Genomic DNA, 23,292 nt, shown 5'->3' with positions numbered 1-23,292 from the left:
CTCTGAAGTCAGTGGCGTTTCTCCTCTGTTCGCTGGTATCGTCGTCCTTGGTGGCATGAGTGTCCGTCATCCAATGCTGCGCTGTTAATGGCAACTCCATAACACAGATGTCGAAGTCTTGGTTACCTCCACAGCTTTGGAGGAAGCTCTTCGATTTCTCTTAAATTGAATTCATTGAGCTGAAGAATTCAAGAAAGTAAGAAGAACGAAATCAAAAATGAATAATCAGAAGCAGAAACAGAAGAACATTCTCAAAGATCCCCAATTCGCACCCTTTCTCATTTCACGTTCCAACATTGACCTTAAGGTGCAAAATTCTCCTAAATAACCTTTTCAATTTTGTGTCTTATCTCAATTTAGGATTTTAAATTTTACCGCAATGTGCCTAATTCTCTTTCGTATATTCTGTTTTCTGGATAAATTGTGAAATTTGAGTGTAAGAAAATTAAATCAAGGATTTAGGAATTTTAATTTTTGTTCTTTTGTGGTAATTCAGAATAAGTGACCAAATTTGTGTCTAATTACCCCAGTTGCTGGTGGTAATGTTCCAAATATCAAATCATTTTTCAATGTCAAACCATTTTCATGTATCAAATCATTTTAAAAATTAACCCAATTTCAATATCAACTCATTTTCAAATATCACTTCACTTCCAATAAATCAAGAAAATCAATTTCATTTAGGATTCTCAGTATTTGATACTTTCCAATCAACTTACAAAAACATACTTTATCAAACCAATTTTAATCCAACGCCAAATAGAGGAATCAACATAACAAAAGTATAACAACCAATTAATTTCAGTAAATCAAGATACCAATTCAACAATTACCAACTCAACAAAATCAATTAATATGTCCATCAAGCAAACAACTCCAATAATCAAGAATAGCTCAGTTTAATCCATAACTTTCCTATACCAATCCATCAAGCACCAGTGTTGTGTTAGTTACAAAGAATCCCAAATTATGCCCGTCAACTCCACGGCCCCCATTTTTGCAACCTTCGTCCATCTCGGCAATATTAGAGACTTCGAGATCTCATGAACATTGTTAAGAACAAGCACCGCAATTATGTATTCGCAAGAGATCCCGAAACACTCCATTCTCATAAATGTACATCTAAGCTCAGTCATTTCATATGATGCAACAACATGCCAATCTTTCTTCGAAGTGCCATATCTAGAGACAGTGTGGATAAAATATGAACCAGGGACTTTAGAATCAATGACTCTCATTACATAGGCTCTATCAAGAATGGAAACAAATAAATAGAATATTGACTGAGTGTAGTTCTCAACTGCACACCGCTCCAAATATTTCAGGTTAGTGGTCATCATAGGGTCACCCTTTACACACTCAAAATCAGCTTCAACTTCCTTTGCACGAACAAACATCAAGAAACGATGATAATAACATAAAAAATCGGTGTAACTATATCAAGGTTTAACATAACGTGATCACAGTGTGTAGACCCTCACACCTTGAGGTTGTGTGAAAGCTGGCAAAGAACTTTCACCTTATGTGTGCGGTTGCACAACTATGCCTTCTCTCGTACATGTTGTGTATCCATCTTTTATCACATACGCCAAACTGCTCAACCATCTCAAACCACTTTCTCTAAAATATTTTGACTTCATAGTCACCAAGCATGCAATCTCTAAACATCATGGTGAAGTTAGACTTTCCAATGTTGCTCGTAGCGTTTTGGAGGAGGTGTTAAGCACATAGTCGATAGTGCACCTCTGGAAAAACTTGCTCAATCGCTGACTTCATTTTCCTGTCACCGTCAGTTATTATGGACACGGGAACTTTTGCCCTCATTGCTACTTGCAACTGTTGAAGCAGCCACACATAGGTCTCTTCTTTCTCGTCAGCCACTAGTGCAGCGGTAAATACCACTGTTTGGTTATGGTGATTTACACCAGAGAACACTACCAAATGTGAAAGGTAAACATTTTTCTTATACGTTGCATCAAATACAACCACATCTCCAAATATCTGGTAATCATTTTCGCTAGTACCATCACACCAAAATAAATGTTGAAACACACTGTTCCAGTCAACAACTTCTTTGTAGTAGAATGCTAGATCATTTGCCTTGCATTCTCGGAGATACCTTAAACACGAATCCACATCTAGGCTACCATTCCTTCGTTGCTTCGTATTTACATTGTACATGTCCCTTGTTGTGTAAGGGACATTATCATACCATTCGGCTATACTCACCAAAAAACCCTGCATTCATGATATGGGAACGCCCTTTTGCGCATTTCGTTCATTTGCTCAATGTCCTCTTCGCTTATCTTCCAATGGCTTGGAAGCATGGAAGCAAATCGCAAATCAAGAGCGGAGTGGTTATGCTCGTTTAAAAAGTACGCAATGTACCAATATCCTGATTCATTGTCCATGTGAACCTGCATCCTTGCAGGGTATCCACATCATGTCTCAGGCTCTCGGCCTTTGGTCTTGTTTTCCGGTTAGGAATTGAGTAGAACTTCAACGATTTGAATCCTTCTCGGTGGCACACAAAGTCCTACCGTATCCTTACTTTGGTACACTTTTCAGTCCAGGAACGTCTCCTACTAAAATCATGGTGATTTGCATAGGCCTGGTAGAAATCAAATGCAAGGTCAACATCTGCGAAACGAAAGCAAAAAACTTCCTTCCTACTCAAGTTCACAAAATCAATCAAACCTAACACTTGGCCAAAATCAACGGTGTATAAATTATCATCCACAAAATTACCATACATTCCTCTGACACCGTCCAAATTGTCTTCAAATTCAACCCTATCTCCATTATCGCCATTCGCCTCTCCAAAATGATCATGTTATGTTTCGTCTTCTTCTAACTCGTACTCATCCGAATCCATGCCTACAAAGCCATCGCCCTCGTCTGATCCAACTCCATGGTCTGATCCATCGTACAACCCTACTTCATCAGCGAAACACATGCTTGCAGGGATATCTTCACCCCCGGCCACCCTTTGCCAAATAACAGCAATACAATGATTCAGGAAAACACACGTCTACAAGGATATCTTTGAACAAAGTTAACAAAATTTGGGGAAACAAAATGGGATATTTAAAAATCAAGTGCAAAGTAATAATACAATCGATACCTTTTATCCATTGATTGAGACAACGACGCCATCAAATGTACAATCGCAAGTCGGTTGGAATTACAACATAGGTCGACTACCGGTGACAGTTGAAAATGAAGATCATCAACATGGTCGTGTTCAAATATGGAGATGGAGAGTGTCATCTTACAAACTCTATAGCCAATTACTGAGCAGAGCTAAACAAATTCGCTAATCAAAAGTAAACAGAGATACACTTTCATTTAAAAAATTAAAAAGTGACCCCTCTACTTTCTTTAGAATGGTAGAAAAGACCATATTAAAATAAAACATTCTTATTTTGCACTACCTGACCGATTAGTAAGCCAAATTACTTTTTGGCGTTTCGGTGTCACAAACAAGAGCCGCTCACTGAATCCGTGCCCAAGATTAAGTTGTAACTTGTAATCAACGATCTAAAAAAAATTATTGTTTTACAATGTTTCCAAAAAAAAAAATATCATCCCAATAATTGCATTTTAAGTACTTAAATTTTCAATGCCAAGAACAAGAATTTAAAATTTTAAAAATATTTTTGTACACTAAAATTATTTGAGATAAAAACTAATATACACATATAATCTTAAGAGTTGGTATTATGAGCGAGTGTTAATTTTAATGATTTTTTTAAGCTTTGTTTGATTTAAAACATTATAATTAAATTCTTTCTTAAACAAATTTGAGTAAAGTGTAGTCTAAGAAATGATTCATGTCATTTTTGGAATTTTACAAATTACAATTGAATTCTAAAAGCCTACCTACCTATTGATGAATCTTTAGTGGTATTTTTTGAGCTTAAACGTCTAATCTTTTTCGTTTAAGGTACATAATTAGCCAACTTTCTTTCTTTTCTTGACTTTCTTAGTCTTGTCATAACTCCCAAATTCATTTGAATAAGATAGTGCATTCATACTGAAATAAAATTTATGCTTTCCTTACAAATTAAAAAATGGATGTTAAAAGAGGAAAAAAAAAGATTCCCAAATTTCCAAAGAAAGAAAAAAGGACCAAAAATCAATATCTGTTCTAAAGTATAACCAACAAAATTTGGAGTATTATACTGATAGTGTATTAATTAAGAGTAATGATTTCGCTAGTTAAGAGTAAATAATTTGAGCCAATTGAAATCTTATATATTTTGACCTAACATTACAAATTTAAAATCCTAACCTACCCGTTCCATACCTGTCATACTTCTATTCAATTCTCTCAAATGTATTCCAGTCACTATTTTAGTTTAAAACTTTAAATTAATAAAATTTAGTTTATACTATCAAAATATGTATGTATATGATAAATAACCAAATGTGTGTATGTTTGACAAAACGCTCATTTATAAATTATAATCTTTTATATTTTTAAATTTATTTTTTTATTATCTTTATTTATATTAGATATGTATTGGAGTAAGTAGTAAATAGTACACACTAACTTCAAGTTCATCCTGCCCGTTACAAAATTCATCACCTAAATAAATATTTTGGTATACAACAGATAATTATATGTTGGGTCCATCTAGTGTACAGATGTGTTTTGGTACAGATTTACAGATTTTTGTTTTTTATTGATTTAAAAGTGTATCACTAAAAGTGTTGTTTAAAAAAAAGTGTTACCCTTAATCGTTAACTTGGCTCTGATACCAATTTTTAATTTCTTTTTCAAAATTATTAACTCTCACTTTGAATAAGTTTATGATTTGTATAGATTTGGTTGGTGGTACTTTATAATTTGTAATTTTATAATCAAAAGTATTGAGCATTTCTAATATTACTAATTCTGATTTCATTTTTATAGTTTTTTCAATCTTGTTTTAGTTTGTAATATTCTTTTTTGCATTGATTATTGTGTATAAAGTCTTTTATCTGTTTGTCTTTTTCTTTAATATAATTTTTCAAGTCCTCCAAAACTTCTTTTATTTCTACACTTTCTGTTGTTTCTAAATATCTTTTTAATTTTTCAACTTCATTCTCCATTTTTTCTTTCAACAGTTTTAATTCTTTTAAGTCATAATATGGTGTTCCAGGCATTTATAAATTTTTTAAGTTTAGCTCCAACTTGTTTATATTTGTTCTTATTTCTATCATTTTTATTATAAGGTCATTAATTTCGAACTGAAGATTATTTAATTCCCTTTTATACTCCTTTATTTTATTTTTTAATTTTTTTGCCCTTTTTCTTTTTATTTTGTTTTCTGGTCTTTCAATCTTTGTATACTTCATTATTTATCTTAGAATTTCTGCAAATTCTATCATCGATTCATCACTTTTTTCTAGAGATTCTATTAATTTTCTAACTTTTCAACTTCTCCTTTCAATTTGTCATAGATTATTTTTAGAGCTTCAAATGCTCTTTGATTTATTTCAGAAAACTGTAAATAATTTAACCGATTTTCTCTTTCAAAGAGCTCTTGTTTCTTATCTTGATAGGTTACATATATTTTCTCTTTATTTATTGTCATAACTTAGTGTTTAGGGTGTCATTTAATTTTTCGACCTTTTTTGTTAATTCTTTTATTTCAGAATTTTCTTCTTTAATCTTTAACTTAGATAAACTTAAAGGGCTATTAATTTTGGATTCTCTTATTTGAAAATTCGATGAAACTAATTTTCCTGATGGTTCTTTTAGTAAAAGAACTGGGTTTTCAATAGCTTTATATTTTGGTATTTCTGTTTTTACAATTTTCTGAAATAATTCATCGACATAAATTCTTTCTCTGTTTTTAAATATTATACTATGATGGCTATTTGTTAAAGCATAATTTATTGCATATGTAATTGAAAATGGTTCATCGTCTTGTTCCATTAGATTCTTTCTGTGAAATTTATAAGCCAAACTTATAGATCTTCCAAGATTTTCAGTTGATAAAGGTATAGCATATCCAAGATGGGCATTGAATTTAACATTTACGTTTGCCAAGTTTCCATGAACAATTCCAATTATTTGATCTATTGGGTCATCAGTAATTCTTTTGTCACAGATTGCTAAGCTTATTGGTGAATTAATTCCTTTCATATATGTAGATTTGATTAAGACTTATATAGTACTAATATGAATCCATCCAATTTTAGATCTTTTCTGTTGATCCTTAATTTTCTCAATCTGTTTACTCAATTCTTCATCATTTATCAAAGCTATTTCAAGTTCTCCATTAGCAGATTTTATCTTTATAGGGGCTTCAAGTTGAATTTTTCCATAGTATATTATATTTTTTCTATTAAAAATTTCTTTTAAAAGATTTTGTTTATTAAAATTTTCATTTGATTTGAGATTTAATTCTGTTTTTAGAACAGCCTGTTTTTCGTTATCTAATAATGCAGATAATCTATAATAATCAGATTCTTCCGTTAATTCTAAACTTTCTAAATAATTCATAACTATGAGATTAAGATAAAGGCGTACCTTTTTGGAGAAAAACTTCCTTTATTTAGAATATTTTACATAAGATGTTTTTATCTCCAGAGGGGAGATTGTAGATACTAACTCCAGAGGGGAGTTTAGAATTGGTTTTTTCCTAAGGGAATTCTTCTTCAAACTATAGAATCGCCTTGGCCGCTTCCTCCTTGCTCTCCTAGCATATGAGTACTCCTAGCCTTCTGCTTTCTATTGTTTGATGATTTCTACAATTGCCTAAGCAACCTATTTATAATGGTTGGGTCTGATGGACAATTCTCATCCTTACCCTTCTTATGACGTCATTGCTTACGTCATTGTTTATTATCTTGCACCAGCTACATTGTTGGTGCTCTATGACCTAAGCGCTTACGTCACTATGCAATAATGTTGAGAGATGCTTCAGATGTGCTGTCCTCTTCCTTCATTATGTGGCCTTCAGATGTGTTGTCTCCTTCCTTTATCATGTGGGTTGATTCCGTTTCATTATTGCTTTCTTCAGATAACTCTGAGACATAGCTGGCACTTGTGGTCTTCTCTGTCTTTTATCAAATAGCAGAGATTCCTTTTTATCCCTTCGGGGAGCTTTTCTAAGAGTCCAGATAAGTTGTAGAATGCTGATTCAAATTCCACTAAGAGTCTCATCTCTCTTTCTTCAATTTCATTCCTTTTACTGGACACAAGCAAAGTATTTCTGCTTTTATAATTGATTCTTATGTGAGATTCCCTTGTTATCTTTTGAGTTCTTTCGAAGACCCTTGCTAGTGTGCTGGCTAGTCTTCCTTCATGACTGTAGATTGTTAAATCTTGAACTTGATCAATTGGTTGAAAATTTCCTGGAAAGACGGACATGAAGATTACTTGATGTGCTGGAACCAAGCATTCTTCTTCTTCATTAAAAATAGGTTGACTATTCGTAAATTTTAGGGATATATCCCTTGGGTTTACGTTGTCAATCATATTTTTAAATCTCTTTACTGCATCAACGAATCCTGCAGGAAACTCACTAATAATTTTCAAATCATTAAAAATTAAAATTGTATCAATTAATCCATACTGGAAAAACTGATAGGTGTCAGATGGGGAAGCTTCTGGAAATATAACCAGCTTTGTTAACTGTTCTTTGGCAATAGGATAATATCCCAAGATTGCCCTTTTTTCTTCAGTCAAATTTAGGACTATGTTAAGGGTTTCTCTGAGATTTGATCTACAGACCCTTTTCTTTTCCTTGATTTCAGCCCTTGTAGGAATGTTTCTTATTATTCCTGTTCTCTGGGTTTGAATTGGAGCTTTATCTGCTCTTTTTAGGGTTTGCTCTGGATGAAGAGCTTCATATTCCCTGAAAGATTCCTTTGCTTCTTCCAGTGTTAAAAACCCTCCTTTATGAATTATCCTTGATTGATGTGTAAATGGTGCTGCTTTTTTCCAGGCATCATATACTCCTTTCATGGGGCCATTATAAATTACATAATATTTTTTATCTTGGGTGGATTTTTTGATAATTTCAGCAATTGTTTTATTTTCTGGAATTTTTTCTTCACCTGATTTGTCCACCACGCTTAGCTGGCTGAACTCTGATGGTTTTGGTTGTTGTGTTGATTTCATTGCTTCGATGGCCTTCTTGAGGGATTGGATCTGTGTCCTTATTTGCTGACAATGCTTGCATTTTTCGAGTTCTTGTTCGTATTTCTGAATTTCTTGATCTAATACGTTGTAGACGAACTCCATTCTCTTGTTAATGTATCTGCAATAACATTTTTGTCACCCTTAATATATTCAATTTTTATTGGATATTGTAACAAGAATAATTGCCATCTTACCAATCGTCCATGATTATAATCAACTTTTAAATTATATCGTACGAAACCTGTTAGATAACTTGAATCTGTTCTTAATGTAAATTCTCTGGGTAGTAAATCAATTTTCCATTTCTTAAGAGATTTAATTGCTGCTAGAGTTTCCTTTTCATGAGTGGTATATCTCTGTTCTGTTGGAGTAAAAGTCCCTGAAATATACCTGCAAAGTAATTCCTTTGGGGAATATTTAGAATCTAGTGATTCTTTTTCTTGTTCCAAACTTTTTATAGCTTTCTTAGCTTTTAGACATCCTGACCAGGTTATGTCTGAAGCATCTGTTTCTACTATTAAGTAGTCATTTTCTTTTGGAATATAAAGTTCTGGAAGTTTTTCACATAATTCTTTAATCCTTTGAATTTGCATACTATCTTTTTCATCCCATTTCCATTCTTTTTTAGTACTTATTTTTGGAAATACGCTTTTAGTGTATTCTGTTATATTCTTTAAAAATCCTTGATCAGAAATATAATTTATACATCCTAAAAATCTTTGTAATTGTTTTCTATCTTCTATTTTATTGGGAAATAAATTTACCTTTTCTAGGACATTTGGCTGAAGTTTTAGCTTTCCTTGAGTGGATAGAATTAATCCAAGAAACTCTATTTCTTGTTTTGCTATTCTTACTTTCTTTTTGCTAAGAACTAGTCCTTTTTCTTTACATCTTTCTAAAACTATTAATAATTTTTGAAGATGATCTTCTTTATCCTGTTTTGTAAAAATTAGTATATCATCAATGTACACTAAAACAAATTCATTTAATTCTTTTAGATTTTCTTCCATAAATCTTTGATAAATACCTGGAGCTTGTTTTAATCCGAATGGTAATACATTCCATTCATAGAGTAACACACTTGTTGATTCTTTTGTTGGGCAAGTAAAAGCAGTTAATTTCTTTGTTTCTTCGTCTAAACGAAGTTGCCAATATCCTGATTTTGCATCAAGAGATGAAAACCAAGTCGCTCCTTTTATTTTTTCTAAAATAGAATCTTTTCTTGGAAGTTTATGAGCATCACCAATAGTTGTTTCATTCATCTTCTTATAGTTAATAACCATTCTTCGTTTTCCCCTTTTAATTTCATTATTGTTTTCAACATAAAAGGCTGGAGCCGCATGAGGACTTTTACTTAATCTTATAATTCCTTTTTCCAAAAGATCTCTACATTCTAAAGAGAACTCTTCTCTATCTCTTGCGCAATAAGGAATTTTATTTGGAACATTTATCTCTTTTGTAGGATCTTTTAATTTAATGCTTACTAATTCGTTATTTGTATTTTTAATATCTAAAGGATTTTCAGCACAAATTTCATCCAAAAGTTCCTCTATCTTTATTTCAAGATTATTTTTTGGAATGTTTATTTGAAAGTATAAATTTAAATAACATATTTCTAATATAGAAAATATTTTAAATTTTAAGATCTTATCTATAGTAGTAGTTGGTATTTTTATACGTTTTGATTTTTGATTTATTGAAGAATCATGTGGAGCTTTTAAAACTATGTATGTTAATTCTTGAATGAATGGATGATATAGTTTTAAAAAGTTATTTCCTATGATAAAATCCATTCCAGAATCTAACATATATATAGATGGAACAATGAACCTATAATTTTGAATAAAAATTTCAGTCATCTCTGTTTTTTGGTCAATTTTATGTATTGATTTGTCAGCTATTCTAACTCTTAATGGTTTCTTTAATTTTTTCCAATCAAGTTTTATATTTGAACTAGCAAAGCATTGTGTTGCTCCAGAATCTATAAAAGCATTTATAAATTTTTCTGCTATTTTTATAGTAATAAATGTGGCATTATTACTCAGTCTCTGAGTCTGTTTCTGAGACATATTCAAAAATATAGTCTAGGTTATCATCAGATTCCTCTAAAGGTTCCATAAAACAAGACTTAGCAATTTCTATTTGTTTGGTAAGATCTTTTTTATCTTTCTTTTTCGGACATTCATTTGCATAGTGTCCTTCTTCTTGGCAATACCAACACTTACAGTTTTCTTTTTTATTTGGGCAATAGTCACTTTTTTGCCTTTTGTTTTTATTGTTATTTCTTGTTCTAAAATACCTCTTTTTTCTCCAGTTTGGATAGTATTTTCTTTTTCTAAATTGATATTTTCTCTTTCTCAGAAAATTTTTATTAAGCCCATATTTTTGGGGTATCTCTTCATTATCCTGACAGCAGATTCTAATTATATTTGCAAATCTTTTTTGAGTTGCTTCTTGCATACAACGTTCTTTTATTTCCTCTCTTATTGCAGCGGTTGCTCCACCAAAATTATTTTCAATTGTCCCTCTATTTATTTCTCTTATAAATCTTCCCATTATAAATTCATTAGCAGGATATGGAAGTTTTGTTATATACATACTAAGATAATGATTTTTATCTTCTTCTTTTAATTTGTAATAATGTATTCTATATTCACATATATAAGATTCCACATTACATAGATCATATATCTGGATATTAGCTAAATGGTTTTTTGCTTCTTGATATTCTTTATTATAGACTTCTTGTTTATGATCTATAATATTTTTTCCAAAAAATTCTTTATATAGAATCATCATTATATATAATATCTTGTCATAAGCTGTTATTTTTGTTGCTAAATCTTCTATTATTTGGTTTTCTATTGATGTCATATAATCTCTTATAGTCCCTTTAGTATGAAATCCTATGTACTTCCAAATATCTCTTCCAGACAATTCACTAAACTTTGGATTAGTAAAAGCTTCTAATAAAAAGGAATTCAACCAATTTTCGAAAATTTCTTTTTCATTCTTTTTACAGTCTAAATCGAGCATTCTTTCTCCTTCCATTTCCTGGATTTTAGGAACGTACTTTGATGGTATTTTTGTATATTTTGAATCTTTATTTATAAACCCTTTTTTAAAAGCATAATTATCAAAATCTGTTTCCCATTTATATTGAGATTGGTTATCTTTAGATGTTCCAGCTTCATTTTTTACTTGTATTGGAATTGCTGGTTCTTCGTCACTTGAATAATCTAGGATGTGTTTTTCTATATTTTCAGAATTTACTAATTCTTCTTCTATTTGAAATCCTTGTTCCATAATATTATTTTCTTGAGCCATTTTTAATTGTTTAAAAAGCATTGTAACTTCTTCTAATTTTTCTTCAATATTCATAATTTTAGTGGTGGTTTTACTTTTAGATCTGTTATGTTGATTATATTTTGAATTTTTTCTTCTTTAGGATTCTCTTTTTCTTTATTTCTTTGAAATTTTATGGATACTAATATTTCTTCAAGCATATCTACTATTTAATTGTGGGTTAAAAGTATGATAAAGATGTGGGGAATCATTTCCATGGTAACATTTCTTAGAAATTCCGTGTGAAAAATAAGTTCTTTCAGGTTTTTGAAGTCCTTCAATAAAACTTATAGTAAAATAAAGATTTTGAGAAAAATCATTTTGTATTGATTTTAAGAATTCGGTGTCATTACAGTTAACATTAGTTAAAATCATTAATTTTTGATCTATTAATTTTGATAACTTGATTATTTCTTCTCTTCTAATTTACTTTTTTCCATTAGGTGACGCTTTTCTTTGTGAAGAGTTACGGTTTAAAGTGTGGCTTTAAAAAGTGTGGTGTAGACAAATCTTTAAATCTGTACAGATTTAGATCTGTACCATATAATTTTCTTTATATGTTACTATCGAATCCAGGTGGGAGAGATTCTGTTATTTCAGATGGTGTTGTCATTTCTTATTTTATTTGGACATATTAAGTTCAAATAAGACCGGTGTTAATCCTAAATTAAAATGGCAAGAATAAAAAGAAAAGAATGAGTTTAGGATTGAAATATCCCTTTGTTATTGTACTATTTTGCATAACTATCAGAATCGAACTGAATTGGTCGATTCGTTCGAAAAATCGATGAACCAATAATCTAATCGGTTCGATTAGTGAATTGAACTAAACATATAATTAAATCGATTAATGGTGGTTAAACCCGCGCCACTGAACCACTATAAAAGCTCTGTCCACATTAATTTCCAAAAACACAGCAGAGGAGGTTCGAACACGGAGTGGCAACCATGCGGACCCTAATCCTTGCCAGTGTGCCATCAAATTTCTTCATAATATATATAATAATCATAAATGAATTTTTATTTTTTATCCTTTTAAACATGAATTGACATGGATACCAAACAAATAACAATACCTAATATATAAATATATTGATATATTGATATTGATTGTGTTATCTTTTGTTTTTTCTGGTTCATTTAAATTGAGAAAATATATTGTACTAGTTACTAATTTATTATCTATTTTTGTACCATAAATTATATCTAAGAATTAATATTTAATTAATGATTAATATATTTTTTGAAAACATGCATTTATTTATTTTTTATTTTTTATAATTTTATAATTTTATTTAATTATGACCGGATCAACCGGATAAATCAATAATCCACCGATTAAACCAATAATTTAGTAATTCAATCGTATGACCGGATCAATTATTGGTTCGGTTATGAGAACTATGTTCTTTTGTTCTTAATTTGATTGATAATTTACTACGTGTAATGCTGCTTCTAGCTTCTACTAATCGTATAATCGTGGGAGAAACACGTCCTTACATTCCATTTATATTTCCATTTCTCGCTCACAGCCTATGAACCACACCATCCAATCAAATATTACAAATAATACTTAAGGGACCACAAAATAATATAGCAATTTTCTTGGCCCAAGCAATTGAACAAATCGTTGAGAATGCTGGATGAAAAAACTCTTTACCCTTCAGAAACGTGCAACTATGAAAACCTCCAAAGAAAATATGTGACACGGATTTAATTTTAGTTGAAACCACCAAGTAAAGGTCCTTTGAGACCTACACAACACCACGCATATTCCTTGTCAACCACACCATATAGCTTCTTCTACTTGCACATAATCAGCATTTCTTCCCACAGCCACTACTGAAATTTTATTCAATATCCAACTTTTTTTTCCTTTTCATATTATAGCTCTCTCCCACAAAAGAATTTGGCTCCTCTTCCACATCTCCAATGTACTCCTTAGTCCAACACAAATACCTACCATCCAGTTTCCACCACAAAATCTTCATAAGCCGGCCAATATCTGGCCGAGCTTCTGAGTATTGCTCAACTACCACCAAGCATAGGCCCAACGCCAAATTAGTCGTTGGGCCTAAGGCTGCGGTTGTACAGACTGTACAGACTGTACAACCGCAGCTAAAAGTGGTAATCACCACGGACCGACCCAAAGACAATGATCCGAGTTTGCAATCAACATGGCCACACAGGGCATGGGTGATAGCAGGGTGCACAACTCTGATCATTTCATTGGGAGAGTCATTAAAGGGTGCAGTTGATATGCATATGTTGATGGAGCCGATTTTCGCAGGGTGGATCGGTTACATTCTAGCTGATCTTGGCTCCGGGGTGTACCATTGGGGAATTGACAACTATGGTGATGGTTCGACACCATTTTTTGGATCCCAAATTGAGGCTTTCCAAGGTCACCATAAGTGGCCATGGACCATCACTAGGCGCCAGTTTTCAAACAACTTGCATGCCTTGGCACGTGCCATTACATTCTCAGTGCTTCCTATAAACCTTCTTTGCCATGATCCAGTTGTTCAATCTTTTGTTGGTGTGTTTGCTGGTTGCATTATGTTTAGCCAACAGTTTCATGCGTGGGCGCATGGGACGAAGAGCCGGCTTCCTCCGGCCGTGGTGGCCTTGCAGGAGGCTGGAGTGCTGGTGTCGCGGTCGCAGCACTCGGCTCACCACCGGCCACCGTATAACAATAATTACTGCATAGTGAGTGGACTGTGGAATGAGTTTTTGGATAAAAACAAGGTTTTTGAAGCCATGGAGATGGTGGTGTACTTTAAACTTGGAGTTAGACCTAGGTCTTGGAGTGAGCCTGAGTCTGAATGGATGGAGGAGATTGACATGGCTTCTTAAATCGAAGCTCAATAATATTCATTCTTATTATAACTGAATTTGTGGTCCGTGAGACTTCTTTGTTGTCATGAGTTAAGGTGGAAGAGTGGTATAATAATTCTTCTATTTTCGTTTTATTATTGCACATTGTTGAGAGAGCTTGTGCCTCTTATGTATCCTCACTTATTATATAAACATTGTTGATTGCAAAGATTAGCCTTCAGATAGTTGAAATAAGCAATGCTTATGTCAATGAAAACATGAGTAGATTATTATAAATCTAATTTACCTTATGATGTTTGAGGAACTATTTATTTTTTCTTCTTCTTTTGCGTGTAAAGGTTTATCATCATTTAATAGAAAAGATTGTTACATTTTGATTTCTGATTATTGTGGAAAAGAAAAATTTGGTTAAGATGGACATTCAAAAACAGAAGAAATTGTACATGAACAAAAAGCGAAGGCATGAAGCTTGACAAAGCGGCAGTTTAAGTGGATCAGAGTCACAAATTAGAGGCAAAAACTGGGATTACGGTTGGAAGCGCTATTGGTTTTCATATCAAAGAGATTAGCAGGGTTTAATAAAAGCCTTCTTAAGAATGAAGAATAGGCAGAAACATAAAAAGCTAAAATGGGTGTAGCCGTGTAAGTTGGGGATACCATGAAAAACCAAAAAAATATATATACATGGTTGAAATCAATAGCTAAAACTGTTGAAACATCAGTCTTATTATGATATGTACTTGATTTAATTTCACCAGGTTGCTTAACATCTGATTGGATGCAACAGTTATATATATATATATATATCAAGTACAGATTCAGATAGTATATTGGTTTTGGTACCACCCTGCTTTATCAATAGCTCATAGGAGCTAGTTTTTGTACATGAATACTTCATTGTTCAGCAGCACTTGTATAAGATTAAGTACATATTTCAGGTAACTAAACACCATATTCTGTGAACTAGATAAACTGAAAATGAATTGCACATTTTAGGACAAAGTAAATAAGGACACAACAGGTTTCAACTTGCACGTTTGCAAGAGTAAAAAAAATAGGTCATAAAAAATCTGACCTAGGTGTTTTTTCCCTGATTAAATTAATTGTTAGGAATCAACTCCTATTGAAGATGAGATGGGAGATACACAGGGAAACCAGTAACGCCGTTTACCATCTCGATGGCCATCATCGATCATCGCAAGTCCTTCCTGCATAAGCCAAACAAACAGTCTGTAGTTATTCCAAGAGATTTCAGATTATATATTAGGGAATCAACATCAGAACTTATATTACAGAAAATTTAAAAGTCAGTTATCTTACATCAAGTAATGTATCAAGTGCATCAATAGCACGGCCCGAAGTCCAAGATAGCCGCCTCTCTACTTCTTCAACAGTCACATATCCTTGAGCCTATATGGTACAGAGTGTTAATGAAATGATATTGGACACCAATTCTTCTCTCACATAGTAAACTGATTGCATTGCTACACTGAATAAGAGAAAGCAAATCTTCTAATGCTTCCCAACATGGAATCCAGGTTGAACCCATGTCAATATAACAAACAACCACAATTGAAGATTCCTGTGCTCTAACTAGATTTTTCATGACTCAGCACCACGTGTATAAAAGTATGTGTATTATAACACCAAAACAAAATCTAAAGCAATAGAGTTCAAATTAAAAACTAAATAAACAAAAAATAAAAATTCAACCCCAAAACCCTAAGAGTGCATCTCTATGCAAATAAAACCTATATTTGATGAAAACATGTCAATCTGCTCATAGTACCTGTTTTCTTATCGATATTAGGAAGAAATGTAAGGGTGCGTTTGGTTTGCATTTTCATTTTCTGTTTTCATTTTAAGTGTTTTCTGTTTTCTGGATTTTGTGAAGGAAAAAGTGAAAACAATCCTGTTCTCTGTTTTCACATCCTGATTTCACTTTTTCATCACAAAATCCAAGAAACAGAAAACACGAAAATGAAAACAGAAAATGAAAATGCAAACCAAACGCACTCTAAAATTTCCCTCAGTATTCGACAAAAAAATTTAAATGCAATAGCCACTCACGAGTTTAGAACTAAACCGTGTCACAATTGAAAATATAGACTTAAATTAAATTCAATCATGAAAGAACAAACCTATATTTGCAGCATGACCACACTTTTCCCTCTCTATTGATATATAATAAACATAAATTTACAAAGCCATAGATATGTGTTGTGTTATTGGTAGACTATAAATAAATTTACTAAGCAACTTCCACTCTTCTAGGACAAAAATTAGAGAACGTTAACCAGCTAATTATGTATCAACAATTTTAACATATTCCCAAAATCTACCACAATATACAAATTATCCACATCAAGCAATAAGGTGAGTTCAAATAAGTTCCCAACCCCACAACCTATTAGTAAAAGGATTTTCACAAGGGCTAATAGGTAAATTCATTTTAGTGCTATGTCATATTTGTCAGGGTCAGATTGAAACAAGCATATATAGAACATATCCCCATACATAGAACGAGATAGTTGTTACCTGGGCAAGCTCTAGAATTTCATTGTGGTCTTTGTTCAACTCAGTTGGAACTGAACGGACAAGCTTTTTTTTACCAACTGAAAAAACTTCAAAACCACTACCCAGCACCTGAAATTTTTGTCGCACACTGGACAGTTGGTAAGAGACCACCACAGGGTAAACAAGGATACATCATACATGTAAATCTCTAAGACATGGCAAATCGGGGTTGTAATTTATTTAGTCCAACGATAATACCATTTATAATTACAAAACATGTAGAACATTAAATAAATATACAGAATGGTTAATAACAATAGTATTCAGTAATCAGTAGTAGACAAAGGTAGCATTATTTTCAAATTTTCTGGATATTTATGGTCACTTTAAATTCCATTCAGTTCTAGAACCAAAAAGGCCAAGAAGCATTTCTTCTATGTATTTTTCTGAGGAAAATGAAGAATTCGGTCCTCCAAAAGGTGACATAATAACAATATACATTAAGCTCGACTCAAGGACATACTTCGTACATCACATTTCATAAACAAGAATAGCCAATATAATCTGGTTTATAGGAAACCTCACAAGACCTTTAGTTTGCTGATAGCACGCAGGCAATCATCCTCAGAAACAACTCCCCTATCACTTTTCCGTCTCTGACGAAGGAGATGGCAGAGTTCCTGAAGGTTGATCAGTCCTCCATTGTGTGGTCTAGTTGCCAAGCAAATATCGACTATTTGAACTCCTGCCTAGCCAAGTAGCTTGTCTTAGGCTCTTAGCATATATATTAAGAAAATAGTGAAACTAACCACTTGGGATTTTTTTTTAACAAAAAAGCATAATTAAGCTTTTCCTTAAAAGAAAAAAGGTCAAACAAAAGTATCATACTTAGTTATTAATTAAGTGTAATGCAAATAAAAGTAAGATAGATCTCATATCAATCAGGAACACGTTATCTTAGACAAGAGAATAATTAAGAATGAACCCCAAGCATTCAAAGTCATGCATTTATTTGTTACTAGAATACCAGATTAAATATTTTAAGGGTGTAGCTGCTCTTCTTCATAATGTTAAGACTTGTGATTTTAAAAACTAGCATACACATAAATACATAATATATATGCCTATGCATTTGAAGAATTCTAAAAGCCTTCCTGATTATCTTCCCTAAAAGTAAATTCAAGAAATAAAATGATAAAATACATATTCCTCCTAAACGTGCAATAATAAATCCAAGCCACAATCCTAATGTTCACCCTAGCATTGGTTTCATGAACTTACATTTTATTCTGAGATATTCCACATCAATTATCCAGACAGCATATCAATATTTGTACATGAAGGACCATATTGCACAAATAGATGCATTTGTTAAGAAGGGGGAAAAGAAAAGCTAGAGAGATATTACAAACCAAGTTCATAATAGAAGTCACCAATTCCTAAAAGCTCTGCCCAAAAACCTTTATTTGAGGCCAATGGATCTACTCCAACTTTAGCACACATCTCGTGGAACTGTGATCTGAACGCAGGGTTCTTGCGGATGTCATTCTGCACTAGTGATATCAACCATTAGTATGAATAATTTAATCTAATAATTAATAGTGTATAATCTTGCCATTAATATGTGATTGTTTTACAAGGCTAACATAACATCACAAAACATAAACCATTCAAGTTGTGACAGGGAATTCAAATCATATGAAGTGTCCAATGTGATTCAGCCTTCAAGTGTTACAGTTAAACAACATTAGCTATTTACTAGAAAACGAAGTGAGTAGATTATAGCATATGTATGACTTTCTCATCAAGCATTATCATAATGCACTTTACTCTCTAAGAGAACTATAGAGGAACCAAAATCATCCATTACATTCTACTATAACTTGCACAGAATTGACAAATAACTGAAATTAAACTCAAAAGGTTTAATGATATCGCTACAAGCGTTAATCAATTTACTAAAATTCAACAAAACTATTTCCTTTGCATTTAAAACATTAACTCTTGAACAATAACAATAATAAATTGGAAGGACAAAAGCCTCAGAATTAAAATCAAATGATTGAGAATCATAATTTGAAGGGGATGAAGGAGGATGAGGAACCTTGTGCTTGCGAGCAAAATCTTCAAGCTGGGATCGAAAAGTGGCAAGCTGTTCCTTCATCAAATCGGTTCTGATCTTTGCGACATTCTCACCAAGCAACCGATACTGATCCCTTGCTGCTGCAGCTGTCTGCAACCCTCCGATTCCAGGCCGCCTTCTCATCCTTTTCTGATTCTTTTTTCAAACTTTCAATTTTCGCAGAAATAATTAACGATCTCAATGTCTCTGTTAAGCCAAATGAGCAAAATTGAACATTGGTTACGTTAAAAGCATAGAAGAAGAACAGCATGCTGCGCTGCAAATCATGGTAATAAAGTTCCAGATTATTCCTGCTTATATTAACAATCAGAGTGGCGCAGCGGAAGCGTGGTGGGCCCATAACCCACAGGTCCCTGGATCGAAACCAGGCTCTGATATAAAAGAGAAGCTTCTCCGCTCTATATTTTTTTGTTTCATCTCTACCTGGAATTTATGTATTCTTATTTTAAAACTTTGGTATTAATTACAGTTATAAAAAAAATTACCCAACCATGACTAGTCTTATACTAATTCTTTCCCATTTTTTAAAAAAAAATATTAATCTATTATTATACTCCTATTCTAATTATTTTATTTTATATATACAATTTGTGTATTCTTATTTTAAAACTTCGGTGTTAATTACCGTTATAAAAAAAATTACCCAAGTATGACTAGTCTTATACTAATTCTTTCCTATTTTTTTTTTAAAAAAATATTAATCTATTATTTTACTCCTATTCTAAATATTTTATTTTATATATACATTTTGGTAATCAAGTCGAATTATTCCTATATTATGATTTGGGTGTAAATTTTAATATATAAAAAAAACTACCAAAACATGGGTAAATTTCTACTAATTATTTCCCAAATTTAAAAAAATATTAAGCTACATTTCTACTACTACTCTAATTAAAAAACTACGAAAACATGATTAGTCTTATACTAATTCCTTCCTACTTTTTTTAGAGTTTATTAATATATATTTTTACTACTACTCTAATTATTTTAATTTATATATATAATTTGATAATTATTCAAAAAAGTTACCTGATAGTTCAAAAAATGTTTATTTAGGTGAAGAAAAATTAAATATTTATTGGTCCGACAAAATAATAAGGCTGAATCTTTGAATGGGAGTGGTACCTGCAAAACTATTCTGAATCAGAGAGCTAGAGAGATAAAAAATAAGTATTGGAATAAAATAAATTGTATTTGGGAGAGTAGTAGAGTTCTTCTTTTATAAGTGGTGTAAACTATTTGAACTCTGAGAGGGAGTCTACTTCATATAATTTTAAAAAGTGGTTATGAGGTAAAAATAGTTTTGGACCGTTAGAATGACAGGGATATTTTTGGACTGGTTATATTGGGCTGATTAAGAATCTGGACGCTAGGTTCGAAATAGTTGCCTCCAAAAACATGAGGGGTAAGCTTGCTTAGTCTCCACACTGATTGAATTTAGTTTTTCGTGTGTTCATCGTATATTGGGATTTAAACTTTCTGCCTTTAGGGATATTAGTACTTTGTGTTTTAAAGAATTTTAGACCTTTTGGACTTCTTCGTGGACTATTTGGACCTTGGATGGGTCGTTTTGATATTTTAGTTTATTTAACTTTGGATATCCGTTTTGTTGGCTTTGGGAGTAATCAGTATCCGAAATAGCCGTTTTGTCGAGTTTCGTTCTTGATTTATTTGTAAACAATGGTTTGGGCCTTTTTGATGGGTCATTTGGGCCTATCGGTGGGCCGTTTAATATTTTAGTTTTATTAACTTTGGATATCCATTTCGTTGACCTCGGGAGTGATTAGTTTCTAGAGTAGCTGTCTTATCAAGTTCCGTTTTGGGTTTACTAGTAAAAAATGGTTTGGACTTTTTTTAGTGGGACGTTTGGACCTTTTGGTGGACCATTTTGATATTTGAGTTTTGTTAACTTTGAATATCCGTTTTGTTAGTCCTAGGGTGATCAGTCCCCAAGATAGCTGTTTTGTCGAGTTCCGTTTTAGGTTTATTTGTAAAAAATGGTTTGGACCTTTTTGGTGGGCTGTTTAGACCTCTTGGTGGACCGTTTGAAGTTTCTCTAGCCACGGTCATCTTAGCGAGGGTCGGATTCCCAGGATCTGCTATGGTTCCTATGCCTCTCACAATCGTAGTTTGGGGTTCTTGATCTGTATTCCCTACGGGAGGTAGTTTGAAAAATCGCTTCGCCGGTGTGTTCTGCCTGGTAGCGTTCGTTGGTGGTGAATCTGCCTTCTAGGAATTGCACCCGATGGCGCAGCTCTTAAATTATTCGGTTCGTGGCTTTGCCTAGGCCGAGGAATGACTTGCTTCCGTTAGATTGCAGTTATCTCCATGTGAGTGTCTTCTTGGTTGGCTGTGTATTGCGTGGTTTTAGACCACGCTGGCTACCCTTCTATGGGCTGGATGGTTGTTGTAGTCTTTAGGTTCGAATTGATCAAGTTGATGGTGAGGGTTGGATTCCGGGCAGTTAAGAGACTGCTCTTCGAAAATGCTTGCCATGCTACTAGGCCAATGGATTCTCATAGAAGACGCCAATGTTCAGGAGAGTTACATGACGGTTCAAAGAGTGTTTATTTAAGTAGAGAAATTGGATATCCATTTATTCGATAGGATGATAAGGCTGGTTCCTGAAAGAAAAAAAGATAGTATCTATAAAGGCATTCTAATACTAAAATCTAAGAACTAGAAAAAATAAATAAATATTAGATAGAATAAATCGTACTTTGGAAAGCAACTGAATCTCTTTTTATAAATGATATAATCTATCTTATTTTTGTGGGAAAAATTTCAGTTCATATAATTTTAAAAAATGATTAAAAAATTCAATCCTTAACTAGATAAGTTTATCGGCACTTAACCATTGTTACTAATATGCAGTTTGTAACACTCATCCTCGATTAAAAAAACAATACTTTTACGTTTTACCATTCAACCAGTGTTAAGTTAGGAAGAGTTTTGGTTTGTATTTTTATTTTTTATTTTTTATTTTTATTTTTAATATTTTTTGTTTTTTAGAATTGTATTAAAAAAAGATTAAAAAAATTTAATTTTATTATTTTTTATAAAATTTTAAAAATAAAAAATATAAACCAAATACACTTAAATGTTATTTTTGTACTTTTCATTGGTAGTTCATATTATTTATAATAAAAAATATTATATACACATAAAAAATTAATTATCATATATTTGTATATAAATATTTATTATTTAATTTATTTTTAATATATATTTTATATTTTAATATATATTTTATATAAATAATTAATTTTATATGTACACGTATATAGTTTATTTGTAATACCCGAAACTAAACTCAACAATAATGATTACATGGGAATGCAGCTAACATTTAATCGATCAAATCTAAATCATGAAAACTTGGTTCAGCTTTATTTTCTTTTTGTATTGTGTTTTTCTTCCATTTTCAAGACTACTTTTAGTTCTCCATAAGTATAACAGCAAGTGAGTTAAACTAATTTATGAGTTAGTTCGAACTTAATTTGTTACTTAATTAGCTAAGTTCGTGAGTTTGTAAGCCAAATCTAAAGTTAGATTTGATTTCACATATTAAATAAGTCGAGTTGAAATTTGGATAAACTCAATTTATTAACTCATAACTCATAAGCTAGTTCAATTATATATTATTTATTATAATTAGTTATATTAACAATATATTCTAAATTGTATACTATCAATTTATAAAAATAATATATAATTTTACGTACACAACAGTTTTATATATAATATTATGATAAAGGATATAAATTAATATTGATAAATAAAAGCATATATAAAGTTACACGGGATGAGACTAAATCCCGTAAAGTGTGCATTCGCAGTAGAGGCGGGGAAATTTCTGAGCTTTATGCTAACACAGAGAGGGATTGAAGCCAATCCCGATAAGTGTAAAGCTATCCTAGAAATGAAGAGCTCGACTTGCTTAAGAGAGGTCCAGCAGCTGAACGGCCGACTTGCAGTCCTCTCCAGATTTTTGGCAGGATCAACACTGAAATCCCTTCCACTGTTTTCTCTATTAAGAAAGGGATGCCACTTCGAATGGACTCCAGAATGCGAAGGGGCGTTCTAGGAGTTCAAAAGGTTCTTGAGCCAACCACCAATCCTAACCCGACCTATAGGCGGGGAGGACTTCGTCCTTTACTTGTCCGTAGCAGATAAAGCCATCGCATCAGCCCTAATAAGGGAGGACGAGGTCAGACAGCATCCAGTCTATTTTACCAGCAAAGTTCTACAGGGCCCCGAGCTAAGGTACCACAAACTAGAGAAGTTTGCCTACTCCTTAGTAATA

At 32.3% G+C, this 23,292-nt stretch overlaps 3 protein-coding genes across 3 annotated transcripts; 1 reads left to right on the top strand and 2 right to left on the bottom strand.

Moving 5' to 3' along the window:
- Positions 1-950: 950 nt before the first annotated feature.
- On the bottom strand, positions 951-2,811 carry LOC130965437 (protein FAR1-RELATED SEQUENCE 5-like). Its single transcript, XM_057890202.1, has 6 exons — positions 2,754-2,811; positions 2,552-2,640; positions 2,230-2,417; positions 1,744-2,185; positions 1,520-1,620; positions 951-1,434 (listed from the first exon to the last, which is right to left on the bottom strand). Exons 1-6 carry the CDS (start codon positions 2,809-2,811, stop codon positions 951-953), a joined length of 1,362 nt encoding a protein of 453 aa, XP_057746185.1.
- Positions 2,812-13,259: 10,448 nt separating this feature from the next.
- On the top strand, positions 13,260-14,704 carry LOC130963167 (fatty acid desaturase 4, chloroplastic). The gene has a single exon (XM_057889317.1). The coding sequence runs from the start codon at positions 13,418-13,420 to the stop codon at positions 14,339-14,341; it is 924 nt and encodes a 307-aa protein (XP_057745300.1). The 5' UTR covers positions 13,260-13,417; the 3' UTR covers positions 14,342-14,704.
- Positions 14,705-14,961: 257 nt separating this feature from the next.
- Positions 14,962-19,197, bottom strand: LOC130961483 (vacuolar protein sorting-associated protein 22 homolog 1). The gene is made up of 6 exons (XM_057887415.1): positions 18,945-19,197; positions 18,253-18,388; positions 17,431-17,585; positions 16,862-16,969; positions 15,644-15,733; positions 14,962-15,531 (listed from the first exon to the last, which is right to left on the bottom strand). Exons 1-6 carry the CDS (start codon positions 19,104-19,106, stop codon positions 15,430-15,432), a joined length of 753 nt encoding a protein of 250 aa, XP_057743398.1. The 5' UTR covers positions 19,107-19,197; the 3' UTR covers positions 14,962-15,429.
- Positions 19,198-23,292: the final 4,095 nt, after the last annotated feature.

The sequence above is a fragment of the Arachis stenosperma genome, chromosome 1 (assembly GCF_014773155.1).
Source record: "Arachis stenosperma cultivar V10309 chromosome 1, arast.V10309.gnm1.PFL2, whole genome shotgun sequence".
Classification (NCBI taxonomy): Eukaryota; Viridiplantae; Streptophyta; class Magnoliopsida; order Fabales; family Fabaceae; genus Arachis; species Arachis stenosperma.
The sequence above is the reverse complement of the archived record's forward strand: the minus strand, read 5'-3'. Positions and strand labels throughout refer to the sequence as shown.